The 20221-nt window shown below is 37.6% G+C and overlaps 1 protein-coding gene across 15 annotated transcripts in view; it reads right to left on the reverse strand.

The window, feature by feature from the left end:
- LUC7L2 (LUC7 like 2, pre-mRNA splicing factor) overlaps positions 1 to 20221 on the reverse strand; it is a 61810-nt gene that overhangs the window by 34183 nt on the left and 7406 nt on the right. For 3 of the 15 annotated variants that reach the window (XM_020913280.2, XM_070465080.1, XM_070465075.1), the window contains exons 1-3: positions 19416 to 19615; positions 6980 to 7050; positions 5303 to 5397 (exon numbers count right to left, since the gene is read on the reverse strand). In XM_020913280.2, coding sequence (XP_020768939.2) covers positions 5303 to 5397; positions 6980 to 7050; positions 19416 to 19600 — 351 coding nt within the window. In that variant the 5' untranslated portion in view covers positions 19601 to 19615. The other 12 variants (XM_070465083.1, XM_070465098.1, XM_020913285.2 and 9 more) reach the window with 12 other exon arrangements.

The raw sequence follows: 20221 nt of genomic DNA on the forward strand, positions 1-20221 counted from the left end.
GGAAAAGGTCAGTTTTCATTCCAATCCCAAAGAAAGACAATGTCAAAGAATGTTCAAACTATTGCACAATTGCACTCATCTCACATGCTAGCAAAGTAAAGCTCAAAATTCTCTCCAAGCCAGGCTTCAACAGTATGTGAACTGAGAACTTACAGATGTTCAAGCTGGATTTAGGAAAGGCAGAGGAACCAGAGATCAAATAGCCAACATCCACTGGATCATAGAAAAGGCAAGAGAGTTTCAGAAAAACATCTACTTCTGCCTTATTGACTACTCCAAAGCCTTTGACTGTGTGGACCACGACAAACTGTGGAAAATTCTTCAAGAGATGGGAATACCAGACCACCTTACCTGCCTCCTGAGAAATCTGTATGCAGGTCAAGAAGCAACAGTCAGAACCAGACATGGAACAACAGACTGGTTCCAAATTGGGAAAGGAGTACATAAAGTCTGTGTGTTGTCACCCTGCTTATTTAACTAATATGCAGAGTACATCATGCAAATTGCCAGGCTGGAGGAAGCACAAACTGGAAATAAGATTGCCGAGAGAAAATAATCGGTAACCTTAGCTATGCAGATGACACGACCCTTATGGCAGAAAACAAAGAGGAAATGAAGAGCCTCTTGATGAAAGTGAGAGAGTGTGAAAAAGTTGGCTTAAAACTCAACATTCAGAAAACAAAGATCATGGCATCCAGTCCCATTACTTCATGGCAAATAGATGGGGAAACAATGGAAATAGTGACAGACTTGATTTTCTTGGGCTCTAAAATCACTGCAGATGGTGACTGTAGCCATGAAATTAAAAGACGCTTGCTCCTTGGAAGAAAAGTTATGACCAACCTAGACAGCATATTAAAAGGCAGAGACATTACTTTGCTGTCAAAGGTCCGTCTAGTCAAAGCTATGGTTTTTCCAATAGTCATGTATGGACATGGGAGTTGGACCACAAAGAAAGCCAAATACTGAAGAAAGCATACTTTTGAAATGTGGTGTAGAAGACTCTTCAGAGTCCCTTGGACTGCAAGGAAATCAAACCAGTCAATCCTAAAGGAAATCAGTCCGAACAGTCATTGGAAGGACTGATGCTGAAGCTCCAATACTTTGGCCACCTGATGCAAAGAACTGACTCATTAGAAAAGACCCTGATGCTGGGAAAGATTGAAGGCAGGAAGAGAAGGGGACAACAGAGAATGAGATGGCTGAACAGCATCACTGACTCTATGGACATGAGTTTGAGCAAGTTCTGGGAGTTGGTGATGGACAGGGAAGCCTGGCGTGCTGCAGTCCATGAGGTTGCAAGAAGTCAGATATGCCTGAGCAACTGAACTAAAGTATTTCTCAAGATCAGGTCTTTACAACGTAAAACATTAAAGAAGCATTTGGATTAAAATAACTCTAAGATTCCTTTGTGGTATAATATACCATGATTATTTGTGAAACATCTGAGAAAGACAATTTCTCTGAATCTTAATTTTCTATCTATATAAAATGATGGCCTTAAGCTAGAAGACATGATGGCCTGTCAACACTAAAATTATGCTACAGTGAAGTCTCTAAGAAAATTAGTAGTGGCCATTTTTGAATTTAGGATAGATGTATTATGAGTATACAGTCCCATCCCTGCAGATCTTAGTTTCAATCTCTGAGGCTACCTGCTTCAAATTTAATGCCTTCTGTAAATTATTACTATTACACACCTTTTCCCCAGGTTACTAGAAACTAGATGCAAAGATTTTTTTAAGCACTTCAATATACTTATCTTTCCTTAGGGAATATATGAACCAGAAATAATGTGGTTTATTTTGGTGGAGGGAGGGAGCAGGGGGCGATGACAACTCTTAGGGTTTTTGTTTTGCCTAAATCTGAAAGGGGGTGCTGTTTACTTTATGCATGCTAAATATAAGGAGACAACTAAATGGACCAAAGTATGAAAAGAGTTAGACAAACAAAAAGTTCTAGATGAACAGGAAAATAATCCAAGCCTTTGAAATAGAAGGAAATGGCAATCCACTCCAGTATTCTTGCCTGGGAAATCCCATGGACAGAGGAGCCTGGTGGGCTACAGAACATGGGTCATATGGACTTAGCGACTAAACAAACAACTATATTTGTATGTACGTACGTACGTACGTGTGTGTGTGTGTGTGTGTGTGTGTATGTGTAAAACACTGAATCTCTCTGCTGTATACCTGAAACTAATACAACTTTGTAAATCAACTATACTCAAAAAAAAAAGTTATACCAAAGTACCAGACTAAAGAAAAGTACAATGCTACAGGGGCATTTTCATCAAAGTGAATTTCAAAAATATTTCAAATTGTCAGTTATGAGCATATTTTCAGAAACCATACCCTTTATCTCCAAGTACTCAGTATAAAGTTCAACCTTTTTATAATAATAAAGAAAAGCCAGAGAATATATTTCCGTGTTATCTTCTGCTAAATAATCTAGACCACTGATGAGTCATATTCTGCTGGAAGTGACAGATCTGAGGAACAAGGTCTGGAAAACTAAAGGCAACTTTTAGTTATAAAACAAACAAAAAACACTATTAAATCAACAGTTACAATTCGGTTCTTTTCATCTTTGATCCAACAGGTCAAAAAAATATCTTCAACATACAGAGATGTGAACTATTAGATTCTGTGCCAGAAAAGCATGAGTCCTATAGAGATTGGTTGCTAAGGAAGTCAGAGCTCTGTAATTAAAAACCACATATACATAGAATAAAGTGCTATAAACAGTCCTTTTTAGTATTATAGTAAGGGTCATGAGACAATCACTCATGGGTGGTTTCAAGTTCACCACTCTAGGCAACCCTGGACTGTTAACAAAATTCTAGAGCCAGCCCTGAAAATTTTGCTTAAGAGGCTCATAAGAACTTAACTACTTCCTTACATAAATGACAATCTCTTGCCTATTAAGCTGACATAAAGAAGAGATGTCTCATATAGAATTTCCCTAACAAGTGCCTTTTGAAGGTCATTCACTATTTTTCAAGTGATTCAAAATGCCAATGTTAAGCCTCACTGTAAGAAAAATGTAACAAATTAAAGTAGTATTTTTCTATCATCAACTTTAAGATGCACATTACAGAGATAAATCCACCAGCAAGAATTTTACAATGAAAGTCTAACATCAACATGATGATGGATTAAGTATTACCTACAGAGTGTAAGACATAGTGAATAAAACTAGACCTCAGAAAATTTGACTTTGGTCCCAGTTTTACTTTCAATCAACAGAACTGAATGATTTTGAATAAATCACTTTACTATCATTAAGGCTAACTATGGAACATATACTCAAAAAATTGTTTTACCCAACATAGAAATAAATGAGTATAACTGAATCATATAATTATAAAATGCAAAAGCACAACTGTGATGTCAGATTTTTTAGTTATTAAATGCTATACCTGAAGAATGTAATAATATGTCAGTCTTGCTATTGCTGGTTTTAAAATACCAAAAACTTAAATTCTGCCACTTATCAACTAATCTTGTTCACAAATTCATTTGAAGTGATAATTTATCCATAAGTATCATTAAGTGTTAAAACAGTAAATGTGAAGAATCAAATACCACCACAGATAAAATAGATTTCAATCATATTACAGCAGAGCAGAATATTTTAATTATGCAAATTCTAAAGAGTAGATATGAAGGTCTAATAGAGATATCTGTCACAGTCCTAATTCAAGCACTGAGAAACCAGCATGCTTGCCCTGTAATATACTGATACTAAAAAAAAACTTAAGTATTTATATATTTTTTAAATGTTAGCACTTCTATTCCTTTTAACTTATATAACATAGTTTCAATGGTCTTTCCTACTAAAAAAAGACAAGTGTAGTAGTGTTAGCCGCTCGGTCATGTCCGCCTCTTTGGGACCCCATGGACCATAGCCCGCCAGGCTCCTCTTGTCCATGAGATTCTCCAGGCAAGAATACTGGAGAGGACTGCCATTCCCTTCAGAGGACCTTCCTGACCCAGGGATCGAAACCAGGTCTCCTGCATTGCAGGCAGATTCTTTACCGTTTTAACTACAGGGAAGACCAAAATACTGGAGTGGGTAGTGGTAGTCAGAATACTAGAGTGGGTAGCCTTTCCCTTCTCCAGGGGATCTTCCCAACCCAAGGATCGAACCCAGGTGTCCCACATTGCAGGCAGATTCTTTATCAGCTCAGCCACAGGGGAAGCCCAAGAAAACTGGAGTGGGTAGCCTATCCCTTCTCCAGCGGATCTTCCTGACCCAGGAATCAAACTGGGTCTCCTGAACTGCAGGTGGATTCTTTACCTACTGAGCTATCAGGGAAGCCCCCAAAAAGACAGGTTTGTTTTTTTTTTAATCAAAAATGCCTGGATACCTGTACATTTAAGGTATTTTACTCTTCCTATCAAAAAGACACCACTCATCAAGACTCCACATTTCCACTGCAGGGAATGTGGCTCTCATCCCTCATCAGGGAACTAACATCCCACGTCTTACGGCAGAAGAAACCATTCATTTAGACATCTTTAATTAAGGGACCTCACTGCTGCTGCAAATGAAGTATGAAATCCTTTCATTTTAGAAAAATGAAAAAGTCAGCTATTTAGGCCCTACCAGCCCTCCTCTGCTATCCCTGTGACCAGGAGCTCTTGAAAGTATCATTTCAATCAAATCCCAAACCCAGGTAACCAAATCCTTTGTTCTAAAGGTCCGTAATCATGTGATTTATCCATCAAATTAAAAATAATAATACTTTAAGGTAAACTAACATCACTAGATATAGAATATAAATTAAGTGAGCTTTATGTATTATCAGGAGTAAGCAATATAAGTGAGTTTTAACCAACACTACTCACAAACTTTACTGTGAATTTAAGTAATTACCAACATATTGCTTCACAATAATTTCTACAATACAAATGTGCAGAAATCTTAATGAAAATGTAAACTGTTTTGGATAAAAGTCTACTATGCTCAACACTGAAGCAAACTATTTAAAAAATCATTTACATTATTATTTCTAAACTAAAAATGTAACTGCTGTATTATAACTGCCTCTTTGTTCCAAATAAATGCTCTAGAATGAAAAATATTATAAAATAAAATAGCAATAATTTCTGTGAGGAATCCCATTATTGCAGAACTAAATAATCAACCTGACTATAATGGATGTAAATTGCTCTGCTAACAAGTGTTTTTTAAAAAAAATCACCGCATAATAATTTGACACAAAACTAAGACTTTATCAAGTAGTTTGTTTTTGTAGTACACCAACAATAAAACAATAGGTTTAACAAATACATACAGTCCCGGACAGGACATCGTGGGGGCAACAGTTGAGAAGGTGGCTCTTGCACACTCTGTCATCACTGAATTTGATTCGCTGACGAGTAGTGTCTCCTGTAATAGAGGAAAGTTAATGACATTCAAGGTTAGACACTTGGAAAACATGTATTTTCTAAGAGCCCTACTAACACTAGCTTTTCATGTGTGGCTATATACACACATTTATAAATCACCTCAAGAGGGGTTAGTTTATATAATATCCTATAGAAAAACTATTTTAGACAACATGCAGTTGCAGTACGTGTACTGCACATGTAATTCAAACAGTCAAAGTGGGAAAGCAATGCATTCTGTTAAACAGAGTACTTCAGAAAAGCACAGGATTTAGAGCAGGAATGGACCTTAAAGATTATTGAGTCCAACTCCTTTATACTGCAGATGAGAAAACTGAAGACCCAAGAGGTTAAACAACTTGCAGCAGACCCACTAGGAGAATCTCTATTGGTATACGATGTTCCCTATGTTGACACTAAGCACTGATTTATTCTGTAATTATTTACATTAATTGAAAAACATAAAAAGTAATCTTGCAAACATTGCATACACACTGCGAATCCCCACTGAACCCCAGACGCCATTTCTTCCACTATTTTGTTCCAGCTGAAGTGTCTCCCTTTTGCTGCTGGGAGGAGTTAGAGAGGGTAGAATGACGTGTTTAAGAGTGTACAAACCTGGAAGAAGGACTTACACACCAGTCAGACAAAGGCACATTGCCTAAATGAAACATTTAACTTAATGGCTCCAAAGGTTCCATACCTCCAAGTTTTAGGTAGTCTGTGCTATAAATGGCCAAACTGGGTACATTTAAATTTATTCTGTCTTCATTTAACACAATACACCTCCTAGGCAACAGAAGCTTCCAACCTGCTAGTCAAATATGCCTATCTACTCAAAACTTGAAAGAATCTAAGAAAAAGAAAGGTAACTATCTCTAATAACAACAACAAAAAAATAAATGTTAGTTACGAATTTTTTTTGGTTCAAATCTCTTTGGGAAGGGGTAACTCTTAAGGATGGTTTCCTCTAAGGAGACTGATTAAGCCCTAGGAAATGAAAATGTTTTATTTTTAGCCTTAAATTGACATAGTCATTGATGAATGAAAACCTACTGGTGAATTACTGAAGCAAGAACTGTTGGTACCAAAACAGACTGTATATATAACACTGTACTAAAACTTTCATCGAGGAAGAGATTCAGCTGTTTCATTTGTTTTTCACATGTGAGTAACAAAAAAGGTTAAAACTTTACCCCTTTCACATGGTATTATTTTAAAGAGCTTAACTCAAAGTCAATTAAATACTATCATTTTTAGGTGGGGTAAGATTTTGTTCAGATTGTTTTAACTTGGTTAAAAAGACTTAAAGAACATATTAATTTGCAATCATGGTTTATAAAACTTTAAGAACAGTAACATCGCTAAAACAACAGCTTCAGAGCAGTTCAACAATAGGTTTTCTAGAGGCTAGTCTCTAGTTAAAGTATGTTATTTTTGACACCACAATTTGGAGTAATTCATTTAGTGTTCACGCCTGCTACTATAATAAAGGTTATTTTGATGGTCCTTTTTTCCTTTTAAACACAACTGCTTTTTGTTCCACATTCATTAACACATCTGAAAAGTTAGTGATAACTCACGGCTCGGCGAATGCGGGGCCTTTCTGACACTCCCTTGCAGATTGAAGTAGGCAGGCATAGATACATTGAACCTTTACAAATAAAACAAGGGGCCAGATTGTTCAGTTTGTATAGAATAGACTCTGCCAGCAATTTCAATACAGCATCTAGAAGTACATGTTGACTGTAAAGATTCTTGTATATGAAAACAAAAGTGAACAAAATCAGGGCTGGTGGGGGGGTGTTTTCTGTGTTTTGACCTGGAGAAGAATATGACTGATCATAGCTAAAAGTCCAAGGCTAGAGCTCTGTAAAGTGGTCCCTGGGGCAACTGGGTTTTAGAAAAAAAATTTTTTATAAAGTGAATTTCATCAAGACTGATCAGGGCCTTAAGCTCATGTCAGACTGGTACTCCAATGAGCTCACATCAGAATGGCAATGCCGTTATTAGAGGCTTTTTGCTTCCTCACATGTAAGAAAAAAATATTTTACCTTAAATCTGTACTCAAATTATGCTAAGAAATTTAAACATAAATTTTTGAAGAGGGAAAAAACTTACATTCTAGAAGTCTCCTGCCACAATTATCTAAGCTTTTCAGTAATGCAACAGCAGTATCGTTTCAGTGCTTTGTCAAACTAATGGCTCAAGAATATTTTAAGCCAAGCTTCAGAGTAAAATTAAGATTTTAGAAGTTTTACTAGTTAAGCATTTTGTAAGAAATCACAACATAAATCCAATATTAACATATGTGCCTTGAAGACACTGCTATCAGATAAAATGTAAACAGTTTCAAATATGAATTAAAATTATCCCAAATGAGTTTGGGGATACTAAAAAAAAGTATCACTTTCTATAAACACCAAAAAGTATTTTTAATTAATTCTTCACTGCATATAAATGTCTGCTCTATTTGATAACTGCAGCAAACACAATAAACACAGTTATCAAACATCAGCTTGCACAGTAATCTTTATGAACAAAGAAATAATAAAATTCCTAATAACTTGAGATACAGAAATGAAAAGGATTAGGAACTGAGTATCTCTCTACTGGTATTTTTAAAATTTCACTTGAGACCTTAAGCTTAACATTCTAATTTGGCTATATTACCATGTAGTATTTAATAAATTTATTTGGGCTTATACCATGAAAGTATCATCTGACTAATCAAAGAATTGTAAAATAAAAATACTAGCAATTTTGATTTCTGTCAATATATCTGGCCCAAACCATGTTTTTCAAAAGGTAAACTAGGTAAAACAGCACTCACTGAAAAACAAAGGTGGGGAGAGGGGCTGTAATTAATAAGGAACAAATATGAACCAAATCTCCTTACAAGAAATTATTTTATTAATCAAATGTACTTCAAATGTGCTTTATCTTTGGGGTTTCTGGGTATGTATTCACTATAAAAATAACCTAAGTTAAACAACTGCCCCATTACACTAATACTGAATCCAAATCAAAGAATCAAGCCAACTCCTGAAGATATCCTCTGTGCCAGGCAATGGGTTTACAAAGAGGCATTTAATTAAGACAAGCTCTCTACCCTCAAGGAGCCCATCACTTTCCTAGAGAAAAGAGGGTATTTAAATACAGTAACAACAAAAAGGGCATGATCCAAGTGCCAAATGAATGTCTATAATGGATGGAATACTATCAAACAGGAGTACTTCAGGAATTCTAAGACTACAATGACCACAAGGACTGAAGAGGTTAGAGGCTTTGTGCAATAGATAGAAGCCATTATTTGAAGGAAAGATAGGACTTAGACCAAAAGAATGGGCAAAGAAGAGCGTTCCAAACTGGCATACCATCTTTGACAAAGGAAGGCAGGAAGGTTTGGGAAATCATATCTGGCTTTGGCAAATGGTTTCACGTAGGGGAACAGCAAAGTTGAGGCAAGAATATTTTTAGGGTAAAACCTTGTTTCTTTAATTTCTTCCCCCAGATTTTACATGTGTAAACAAAGAAAAAGCTTAAAAATAATAAGGCAGTTAACACAATTTACAACAAAATGCCCTACCCATAAAAACATGGCAGACTCTCTTCTCTATAACTTCCACAATGCTAATTAATTAGGGTTTGTAAATAACTACAATGGTAAGGATTGAGATTAAAACCTTGATTTAGAATTCTGAAAGAAAAAATGTTCTTCATTTGAAAGGAAGCACCAAAATTTCTATTTTTTCTACCAAACAACTAACTTCAGAGTAACCTCTCTCTGTTCCTCAACCCCCTCAAGGGCTTCATGAATCCTAACCTATATTTGGGAACAACTAAGTCACAGGTGTACAATAAAAACTAGAATGCACGTTGTTCCTCTTAAACAATGTTCCTCAGTAACATTAATGGAACCTGAGGTGCTACCAAAGCAGCTTCACTCAGGGAATATGGACAGGTCACTCTAAAAAGGTGACTTCTGTCCAAACTACTCAAAAGCTGCTATTCTCAAAATCCCCTTCAATCTGTAGGGAGAAAAAGCTAGGCCCACTGTAAATCCCAACATTGCCACTGTATGGTCCTGCCTCTTCTGAAATAGACTTGCATTTAAACTGCAGTAGTAACACTTAAAATTTTAGCCTATATGGTATCTAACATCATTTTACATGGTGCATGCTATTTCCCCAATATCCACCCCCTCCCTTCCAGTGCCAACCACCCTCTCCCTCCCATACAAACAATAAATCAAATCAATTTTCATAGATTTAGGTGCTATTTTTAAAAACATCAAAATTTTACTTTACCCATTCTCTCCGATGCTCCCTGTATTTTTTTAAGCTGTGAGTGGATGACCATGCTATGTGATCAACAACTGTGAAGGCTAAGCAAAAGTGAACTGAGTTTAGTATTGTAATTTCAAAAGAACCTTAAAGTTTGTAATATTTGACATATATAATGGTATGCAGAATCCTTATTTTACTGCATTTTATCAGGCATTAATGGCAAGCAATTTATAAAAACAACTAATTAGTATTTCTTTTGTACAGAATTAGCTTAAAGCTTAGCTTAGAGAAAACAGAGGGAAAACTCAACAGCACACAAAGCAAACAGAAGCATCCTAGTTTAGAAACGGGGCCAAGAGGGGAAAAGCTCTCCCACGTTCTCTGATGTGACAATCAAATCCTTCCCCTCCCCACAGGTATACTTGTTGGGGCCCTGTGTCTCTGTTGGCTGGGGCAGGGTAGGCTTACTCCCTCTGGAATAAATGCCATACTCTTTCAGTGAAAGAAAAGCCAGAGCTAGAAAGAGCGGTGAATAAGCTTTAAATTTCTTTAAGCTTAAAGTTTCTTATTTCCCGTGCCCTCAAATCTCCAAATGTTCCACCTTCTTATTACCATTTCTTACAACATAAGCTATGAGTCCGCAGAACGTGGAAACTATATAAAGACCAATTTCTCATCTAGTACAGAGCAGGAAGAGACCTGTCCTGTGCTAGTAAACACTCATCTTCATGTTTTTGTGAAACTCTTAGGTCTTCTTGTGGAACCAACAGCTACTGCTGCACAGTAACTATTACAGTAAAGAACAACGTTGACCCTTTTACAGCTTTCTCCATCAGTCTCACCAACTCCCCTAACTTCTCCCACCTACCTTTGTTGTTCCTTTAGCCTGAAGCTCATCTATAGCCTAAATTTAGCCTAAAGCGCACCTATAAGAATGCTTTTAAAATAATCTTCAAAGAAAACACTCATTACTCCATTTACCTTGTTAATAAATACACTGTTTAATTCATCATATATTTATACACTACAAAGTATAAGTTCATTTTATGAAAGCATTCACTACCAGGTCTTAAAATAATGATCATTGATGCTTTGAAAATATTTAATATGACCTGGTACATATGAAACTTTCCAGGAACATATTTATTATATAAGGAAAGGAAAGAAAAAATACTCAAAGATGGCAGAAGGAAAAACTAATGAGGGCATTTTCCCGTCCAAATGTAGTATCAAGTCATTTCTAACAGAACTTAGGAAATCACACTGAGTACTAGTAGAGGCTTTCCTTTACCCCAGAAAATTCCAAAAAATAAGGGTATTAAAAGGCTAGCCCTCCTAATTCTTTCATATGGTTTATCATTACAAATAGGTACTTGTATCACCCTCACCATCATAGTCCCCATGACAAGCCCATTTTTAAAATGCAATGCCCACTGTGGAAGAAATTTCCAAGACAAGTTTGTTCTTGCTGAATATCAAAGACAAATAATGCTAAAATAATTTTTCAAAATTTCCAGTCTATTTGTCTGTGAAAATCCATATAAAAATATTGTAAGGAATGAAACAGAGAAACAGCCTTGTAACAGGAAAAAAAGCTTAGGGTCTTTAAGAGCTAAAAGAATGGTAAAGGAAATGTTCAAAAATAAATACTAAAGTAGCTGCATTCCAAGAATTCTATCCTACCCCTTGCCACAATCCTGTTTTCTCTCATTATAAAGCAGAGTCTTGGCCACTGGCAGGGGTCAGAGCCATCACACTTCCGCCAGGAGATGTATGCTTTAGGAAATCAACATGTTGCTCCTCTTAGATCTAAGGCACACATTAGAAGTGTGTCTTGAATAAATAGTTATCCACAAATGTAGTCCTAAAAGTGGATTACATATACTTTGTTTTATGGTATATGCCATTAAGGGAAGTCAATTATTGAAAAGTTGTAGCCTGCTATATTTTATATTTTGATGCTTACTTGCAGAGCTGCAATTCTGACACAGTAACACTCATACTCTGGCTATCTGGTGCCTTCTATCATCCACAATGTTTTATACACAAAATTAGAAGTAACAAAAGCTATCTCTGGCTATGAAGAAATAGCTGAAAAGAGCAGAAGAAAAAGTATTTGGCAGATCTGTCTATTAATGAGGCAAGTTTTCAATGGTTGGTGATTGCTATAAAAGCTAAGCGGAGCCTCCCCAAATATAAAACAAAGTAAAGAAACAAAAATGGAAAAGAAATGAGAATATCAAAGGACAGAAGTGACAGACAACTCAATGATAAAGGAATTTAAAATGAAAAAACAGATTAGCATGAAGGAGACTGAGCCTTGTAAGTACTGAAACAACACAGAAGAAAATTCACTGACATATTCACAAAAAATGCCTTTGGGGGAAAGGACTAAAACAGTGAAGGAGAACCTAAGAGACTTCATTTGTAACACTTTTTTTTTTTTTTTTTTTAAGGGAAACTTACAAAACATTTGTTCAGTCTTAAGAGATGTTTGGCAGTCTTTTTTATTTTTAACATTTTTTCAAAATTAGATATCTAAATATGTAATCAGCATACAGAATTTATCACTCACTGTACATCTTCACTCCCTACTAGACTTTCAGTCCATCTAGGGTCAGAGTTTTATGTCACTAGTTTATTGCAGAGTCAAATGATAAAAGCAGCAAATATGTCCATAATCTCTAAGAAAAAGAAAGCAAGAAAAATCTGAAGCAACCCAGCAACCTAGGGATATTCAGGTTCTAGCTGCACCAACAATTACTACATCCTAAAACACATCAGCCGGTATCAGAATACTATCTCTGGGGAAGTATTCCCTGTAATACTATGAGGCAAATTAAATCATTTTATTTATTCTCATACCAGAATTTCTGAAAATACATGGTTTCTAAAATCTGAGGGGAATCAACTGTTCCTTAGTAGGCATGCTCTAACAGTTCCCTGCCCATAATGCAGAATCATAGCACTTCTCCCCAGTTTCTAGTCCATGAGTTTTCTTTGACAAACAGCCAGCACCTTTTCACAATCCCACTGTGAAACCGGTTGGTGAAATCCTGCAGAAATACCGACCACCACAGACCGGAACATTAATGGAGAGGTAAGATCAAGCTAAATAGCCAATTTCATCCTAGAAGTCTGAATGGACCTCTCTAGGGACTTCTATATCGTTCCATCTTATGGGTGTGTATTTCTATTTCTAAGGAAAAGTCATTTCTACTTAGGGGCTTAGATATGTACAGTTCAAACAGCTTTCCTTCCATGTAAGGAACTAGAACAGCATTTTCTAAAGTATGGAATTTGTACAAAAAGTGATTTTAGCTGTCACATAATTTCACCAGCATAACATTTTGAACACCACTCTATCACTTAGTAGTGATTATATATCATGATTAAGTCAAGAAAAAAGTTACCACTTACTGCCTAGTATGTGTTTAATTAATACATGTAACGAGCTCTAATTTTCAGCACAGGTAAATGACAACAGAATCTAGTTTTCTCTTATAACACCATGTTGTTTTCACTGTATTTATTTTTCTGGTGACATAAACTTTCACTTTAAAGTTAACTTAAATCTTCAGAAAGTGAGTTGACAATTAAAAATGTTAAAACAGGGTAAAAAATGGTCAAGTGATGTATGTGACTAACATTTGAGAAACATTTATCTAGAACAGGGTTTCTCAAACTTCCAGTGTGCATCAGAGTCACACGGAAGGCTTCTTAAAACACAAATGGCTTGCACCCAACCCCAGAACTTCTAATTTGGTAGGCCTGGAGTGGCAGGTCCAAGAATCTGTATTTCTAAGAAGTTCCCAGGTGATGCTAAGGTTGATCAGGCACCACACTTTTGAGCAACACTGATCCAGAACAATGGTCAACATGCTTTTCTTAAAGGTCCAGATGGCAAATACTTTAAACTTACCAGCTATATATCTCCGCTGCAAAGCAAAGCAGCCATAGACCATATATACACAAATGGGCACAACTGTGTTCCAACAAAACTTTATTTACAAAAAGCGAGTGGGCCATAGTGCCAACCCTGATCTAAAACACACCCTCAAGAGACAGAGAAGAGTATAATGTTTAACATAGCAGTAGGACAGAATATAGAAGCCGCCAAACAGCAAGGTACATACACTATAGATGCTATACATAAACATCTAACCAATTTTATTGAAAAGAAAAGCTTTGTAAAGTTTAACTACGAAAGAGAAAACTGATGTCTGCAGAAAACTGAGGTCTCAAGAAAATAAAAACAAATCAATTTACCATGCATTCAGGAGACATGACAAAAGATTCAGCAAGGGCAGCTGGTTAAATTCTTTTCATGTAGAATCACAGAGGTCAAACATCATTGCACATGGTTCACAACTAAATTAGAACATAAGGATCAGTATCTAGTGAGTGCTTTTTTAAGAAAAAAGTTTTAAAGACTCCTTTCTCTAGCCCATGCTAAACAGCAAAATGTAACATTTATTCAGCTGACTGAGTTACATGTTATTTTCTTCTAATGACTTTGACTTTTCAAGTCTTAAGCTACTTAGTTAAAACACAAAACTGTAGCTAATTTCAGAGTTTTTATGAACTACTTTTCTCTACATCCTCAATAATCTTACATAACTGATTAAACGATCAAAAGGCCTTGCCTTCTAATTTCTATCCTAGCAGCTGCTAGTGTATGAGAACTTAAACTGGAAAGGAACAGAAAGACTTTTGCAGGTGCTGAATCCATAAGATTCCTGTCATAAACTTACCCTTCCTCCCACTCCCTCACTCTTCAGCAAAATGTTCCAACTTTCTTCATCTTCTTACCTACAATTCTGCCATACATTGATTATTAAGTTGGGTAGTACAGTCATGTATGTGTCCTCAATGAATATACTAACAGTCCTGGGCTTTTAGGATTCTGTCCATTTCAAGCACCTTCCTGGAATTCCATTCTTGAAGAGTACCTGTCTCATTTATTTAGCCTTGCCCACAGTTTTAAGCCCTCTGCCTATCCTTGCAACCCTGAATTTGCCTGAATCCCCTAGCAACTCCAATGTTTAATGTTTATATGAACCACCTGGTACTGAACATTGACTCACTAACCCTCACCCACATCCATGACAGCTTACTTGCCTTTAACTTCCTGCTACCCATCTTTTTTTTTTTTTTAACCCATCTTAAAGATGGAGCTCACCATTTATTCCTATATGACATCTTAATCAAACCAAATCAAAGTATTTACTTGCTGCTTATAAAGCTTATGCACTGATAGACAAAATGATTTCTTTGGCTTTTTTCTTTTACCCGAAGCAAAGAATGTCTCAAACACAGGTTTCCTTGAGGAGAGCTAAACTGTAGAAAATCCAAGAACAATGCAGAGTTGTAGGAGGTGGATACTATCATTGTTTTCTGAGTTGTACTGTAGTCAGAAATATCATTCAGAGTTCAAAACTAGTTTTTTTTAAATGAATTCACTATGTGGGTGTTAACAGTTTTCAGTGTTTTGATATGCTTGGACCTCTGATAAAATCCTATGTTTACTAAAACTGTTTAACTTTATGTTTAACTATTTAATGTTTGTTAAATTTTCTTAAAATATCAAAAGAATTCACAAGCTCTAGAATTAGATATATCCCATTAATATTTTTAAAAATGCGTGCTTACACATTAAAGGCTATGCCTCCTTCACTTAAAATGAATAATCCAAGTGGAATAGAAGAATGATTTACAACTGACCAAGAAATAAATGATCCATTACGTTAATGAGAGAAAATGAGGAGAAAATGCTCTCAATGTTGATGACAACTCAAGGAACACAGATTACAGTCAAGGTGATTTTATGAAGAAAATCCACTGACGAGAACACTACAATCTTTGATTCAATATTTATTTTGAAGAAAAGCAGCATGGTTATACTGTCCTATAGGTTCAACAGTTATGTATCACTAGTACCAGGAACAAGTAACTGATTTTCTGAACTGCATTTTCCTGATTATCTCCTAGGGTGCATTTCCCTTTAACTTTACATCCTGTAAGATACAACCATCGTACAATATAAATGATCAGCAAAAACATTTAATTATGGTTAATGTACTCTGTTAACTGAGAAAGTACATCATAGGTTCAGAAAGATTATCATCCAAAACAGCTAAAATTACCTGAAAGCTTTAACTTGCCCTGTACATTCCCTAACCATAATGGACAACAAATGATGCTGTAAAATTCTAATCTATATTCTGAGCCCTACAGTCTACTGGTTGTTTTTGAGGGCAGATTGCTATTTCTGGCCTGGTATAACCTTTCAGAGATGGACTCTGTTCCCATTTAAGAGTTATAAGCAATTTAAAAGGTATGGAATCCTTAGAACTACCTTCTGTAACTTCCCTACTTGCTAAACTTAGAAAGTAATCTAAATATACACCCTCAATTTTGTTTAACTCCTATCCCTCAAATCTTGCAAGACCTTTCTGGGGTCAGGACTAGAGACCTCTCATAACTAAACCATACTTGCTGGCAAAAGGGCTTTAGCTAAGGGACATCCTTTCAATTAAACCAACACAACAAAAATGACTAGTCTGTGTGAGGACACTAGGTTCCTCCAATCATCACACAAACAATTCAACTGAACCGCTCGCTGTTTGACTTTTCCTGTGTCGCTTCTCCTTTTTGAATGGAATATGTTGGGGAAAACAAATTATCCCTCTCTTTTCTGTTACTGCTAACAACTAAAACAAAGTATTTATAAAATTTAATGTATCTTAAGATACTAATATCTACCTATGGTTTCTTCCTTTTAAAAAATTTAAAATATACTTATTTGTCAACATTTTTGAGGATAACATAAGAAATTACTTGGCTTCTCATTTAACAAAGTATAGATTTAACTTGAGGCAAAAAAGGTTAAGTGACTTACCCAAGGTTACAATTAGAGGTACAGCTGGGGCTAGAAACCAGGTCTCCTGAGTCTCAGCCCAGTGCTCTTTTTCTTAGCCCATGATGCCTTATCAGAAAAATCCAAATACAGTCAGACCCCCAGTTACATGGGTATGAGTTACACTGATTCACATATACAAACTTTATATAGTGTGACCAATGTTTCAACTCACGCGGTACCCTGCTTCCATTTATGCAGTATGCCAGGCATCGGCACGATTTTCAGTGGCACACAGGCGGTTGCCACCACCAGGGCCCTAGGCAAAATTGCAAAGAAGGCAAAGTTTGTCTTTGGCCCTCCCACTTCCCTTATGCATTCCTCTCCCACCTCCTGGTCATCCCCCTGCCCAGCCTCCCAGCATGATCATGCTGCCCTCTGGTTGTTCAAAGCCTCCCACTTCCACCACTCACCCAGGACTGTCCTTTCTGGAAGTGCCCAGTGATCCAAAATTACCTCGCCTTTTCCCTACTAAAAGTCCCTCTTCTGAGAATTTCAGTAAAGTTTTGGTCATCTACAAGATTAACTGATTTAAGTAATTCCAAGTTACATTTAACAGCCAAATCTCCAAGGAGTTTAAAAAGAACTAATTGAAAATTCTGATTTGGGGGGGTGGGAAAGAGGAAATAAATTCTCCTTAGAGGGGCAAAGGAGGTACAGGTGCCCTGGCTCCCTGCACCACTTCAGACTCCCTCACAAACAGCACTCTAAGGGCAGAGGGGGGTTACTGCCACCCTGACAAAAAGGCAGTGGCTGCTTTAGAGTCAGTCTCTGGGGTTAAAAAAAAAAAAAAAAAAACTGGACACAGCTGCTTTAAATACTCTCCTACCTACCTTTTCCATCTCTCTCCCACCCCTTGGACCCCACTTCCACTTCTTAGTAACCATTCCCTTAAACTGTTCCTGTGTCCAACACAAAGCTTCCCATTATATAATTTCAAATTACATGGCGTTATTCAGGAAGGCATCCATATTCCCTATCCCTGGATAACTTAAAAGTTGACTGAACACTTAAAAAAAAAATCCTAATTATTTGAAGGTCCTGGATAAGATGAGTATATAAACTCACTAACTATGTGGTAAGAAGGAAAAGTATGCTCTGATTCCTATATACATAAAAGAACTAATCTGGGTATCTAAAAAACATTCTCCTTGAAAGTAGTATGTTTCTTACTTCTAGCCCAACACAGCAGTGAAAATCCAGTCATTTCAGCTAAAATAATATCATGGACTTGTAAACATGAGTTCATTGGTAAATCCTCTTAGTCTGGAGGCAAAAAAAAAATCCAGTAACAGACACATAAAAATATAAATTTATCTGTATACAAAGCAGAGTGGATTTTAAGAAACGCAAGTTTCTGCGGATTACACACATAGGAAAAATATGTATGTATGTATATATGTGTGTGAGTACACACACACACACATATATTTTAATTCAGTTTTACAATAGTAGATTGCAGTCTAGTTTGGAAATTTATCAGGTGGTAATAGTTGCTTTGATCCAACTGCCCTCCCAGTAAAATTAGGAAACTAAATCCATGAGGAAGGTACCAAAAATGGCATCCAACTAGGATTAATAGGATCGTGTAAACTATGTCTTAAGTAAAACGATTTCTATAATTTTACTACGAAGATTAGTTATTCTGTTAGTTAAAATCTTGAATTAAGCCCCTTCTCAATACCATCTTCAAAATGGAAAAGGAGCAATGTTAAACGCTACAGTTATAAAAACCACTCTAACCTAAAAGTGAAAAATGTTAACTGATAGAAGTTTCTCCAGTGGCATTTTTAATTAATGTCAACTTTCAAGGGTTTACTACATAAATAAAATCCATTTCCTTCCCAATCTTCCTCTTCTCTATACACAACCACAAGTAGGTTTGCGATCTACACCTACTTTTCTATACGTTCTGAGAAGAAAAGTTCCAAATATGGGTTTTTATTAAAACTGAATTATGAACACTGATAAACCATGCAAATTATGTACTGCTAAAAACATTTGAATTCAATAAAATATTTTAAATCTACTCACATTTTGCTGCAAAGCACTCAAGGAAATTCTAACAGCGACTGCTCAAAAGTTAAGTGTGCCTTTTCTCTTACATCAAACAACTTAAGTAACTTGTCAAGAAAAAAGTATTGGTTTAATGGCTAAGAAACTATTTGCCTGAACAAGCAACATACAAAAATGAGCAAGTATTGGCTTTGTTTCTAACAAAGTAGTGGACTAGACCCTTCCTCCATATTAGCATGGGCTTCACTCGAATTTCAAAGAATATATTACTAATTACCATCATCAAAAAAGCAACAGCATTTCATCTTACCTAGAAATCCTCTATGACAAAAAGATATCCAGTCATTAGTGGTTCTTTGTACAAACACTAACCTAAGCGCCTAAAAGCATCGTTGTTTCCCTCAATTCTACTTCACTGGGCACCACATTTTCAAAATGGTTCTATTCGGGGCACATGCAAAGTTCGTCAATATTTACTGAACAAAGCTTCTATTAAATTGTCTAACAAAATGGAGGTCTCTCGGAAAAAACAGGCCGTTAACATTCTTTTCACAAAATGGGCCAAACACACCCGCTTGAAGAAACCATGGTTTGGGTCAGATTTTCCCATAAGAATGGTGGTTTCATCTCTGGGACTGGATTCTAGGAAAGATTTTCTCCGGACCCAGGTAAAGGGGTGGAGGGTGGGGACCATTTCTCTCAGGATACTCCGCAGGGCGGCGGCGAGGGCTGATCCCACAGCTCTGGGTTAAGGAATTAGTTCAGGGGGCGGAGGCCTTAGCGGTCCGTAGGTACCTAACCAGCGACAAGGCAGGCCGCCCGACTACGCATGAGAGACGTGGGCTCTCCCGTCCCAGCCAAGTCAACACTCGGAGCTCAAACTCTCCTTTCAGGCTCCAGGCCCCGCCTGACCCCATTGGCAGCAGTTCCCGCCAATCCGCTCGGTCGCCGCCCCCCGGGCCCGCCTGCCCAGCCCTCATTGGATGGGACGGGAGCCGGGACCTCGTGTTACCAATCTGGGAGCCCCTTACTCAGCCACACACACAAGCCCAGGTGCGCCCGCGGAGCCCCTTCCCCTCGCCTTCCCCATCCCTTCCCCCACCCCCAGGGCACTGGCAGAGACTTACCGTCCCGGGAGGTGCCCATCAACTGGTCCAGCATCGCGCGCATCTGGGCCTGCGCCGACATGGCGGCGGCGTAGCGGGCGGGCGGGGGTGGGGCGCAAAAAGGGCCCTTTCGGGCCGGGGGGACAGGGGAAGGGGTGGGGGGAGCTGAGACGCTTGTCTCTGCCGCCGCTGCCTCGAGACGTGCGGAAAGGAAGCCGGAGGGGTTGCAGGAGAGTCCGGGCTGCGGCTCCTCACGACGACGCGTACGTGGAAGTCAGCAGCCCCCGAAAGCGACCCTCGTTCCCTCTCTTTCCGTCGGTTTCTGGGACGGAAGCAATACCGACTAAGCAAGCTCTCGTCTCCAACACCGCCACCCGCCAGAAGACGTCAGCCCCCCCCTTCAAGTTCTGACGCCGCTCGCCGCCACCGTCGCCGCGACGTGAGCGCGCACGCTCCTCGCGCTTGGTCGTTTCCCGCGGGGGCTCCACCAACTGG

Source organism: Odocoileus virginianus, chromosome 1 (genome assembly GCF_023699985.2).
Source record: "Odocoileus virginianus isolate 20LAN1187 ecotype Illinois chromosome 1, Ovbor_1.2, whole genome shotgun sequence".
NCBI classification, from domain to species: Eukaryota; Metazoa; Chordata; class Mammalia; order Artiodactyla; family Cervidae; genus Odocoileus; species Odocoileus virginianus.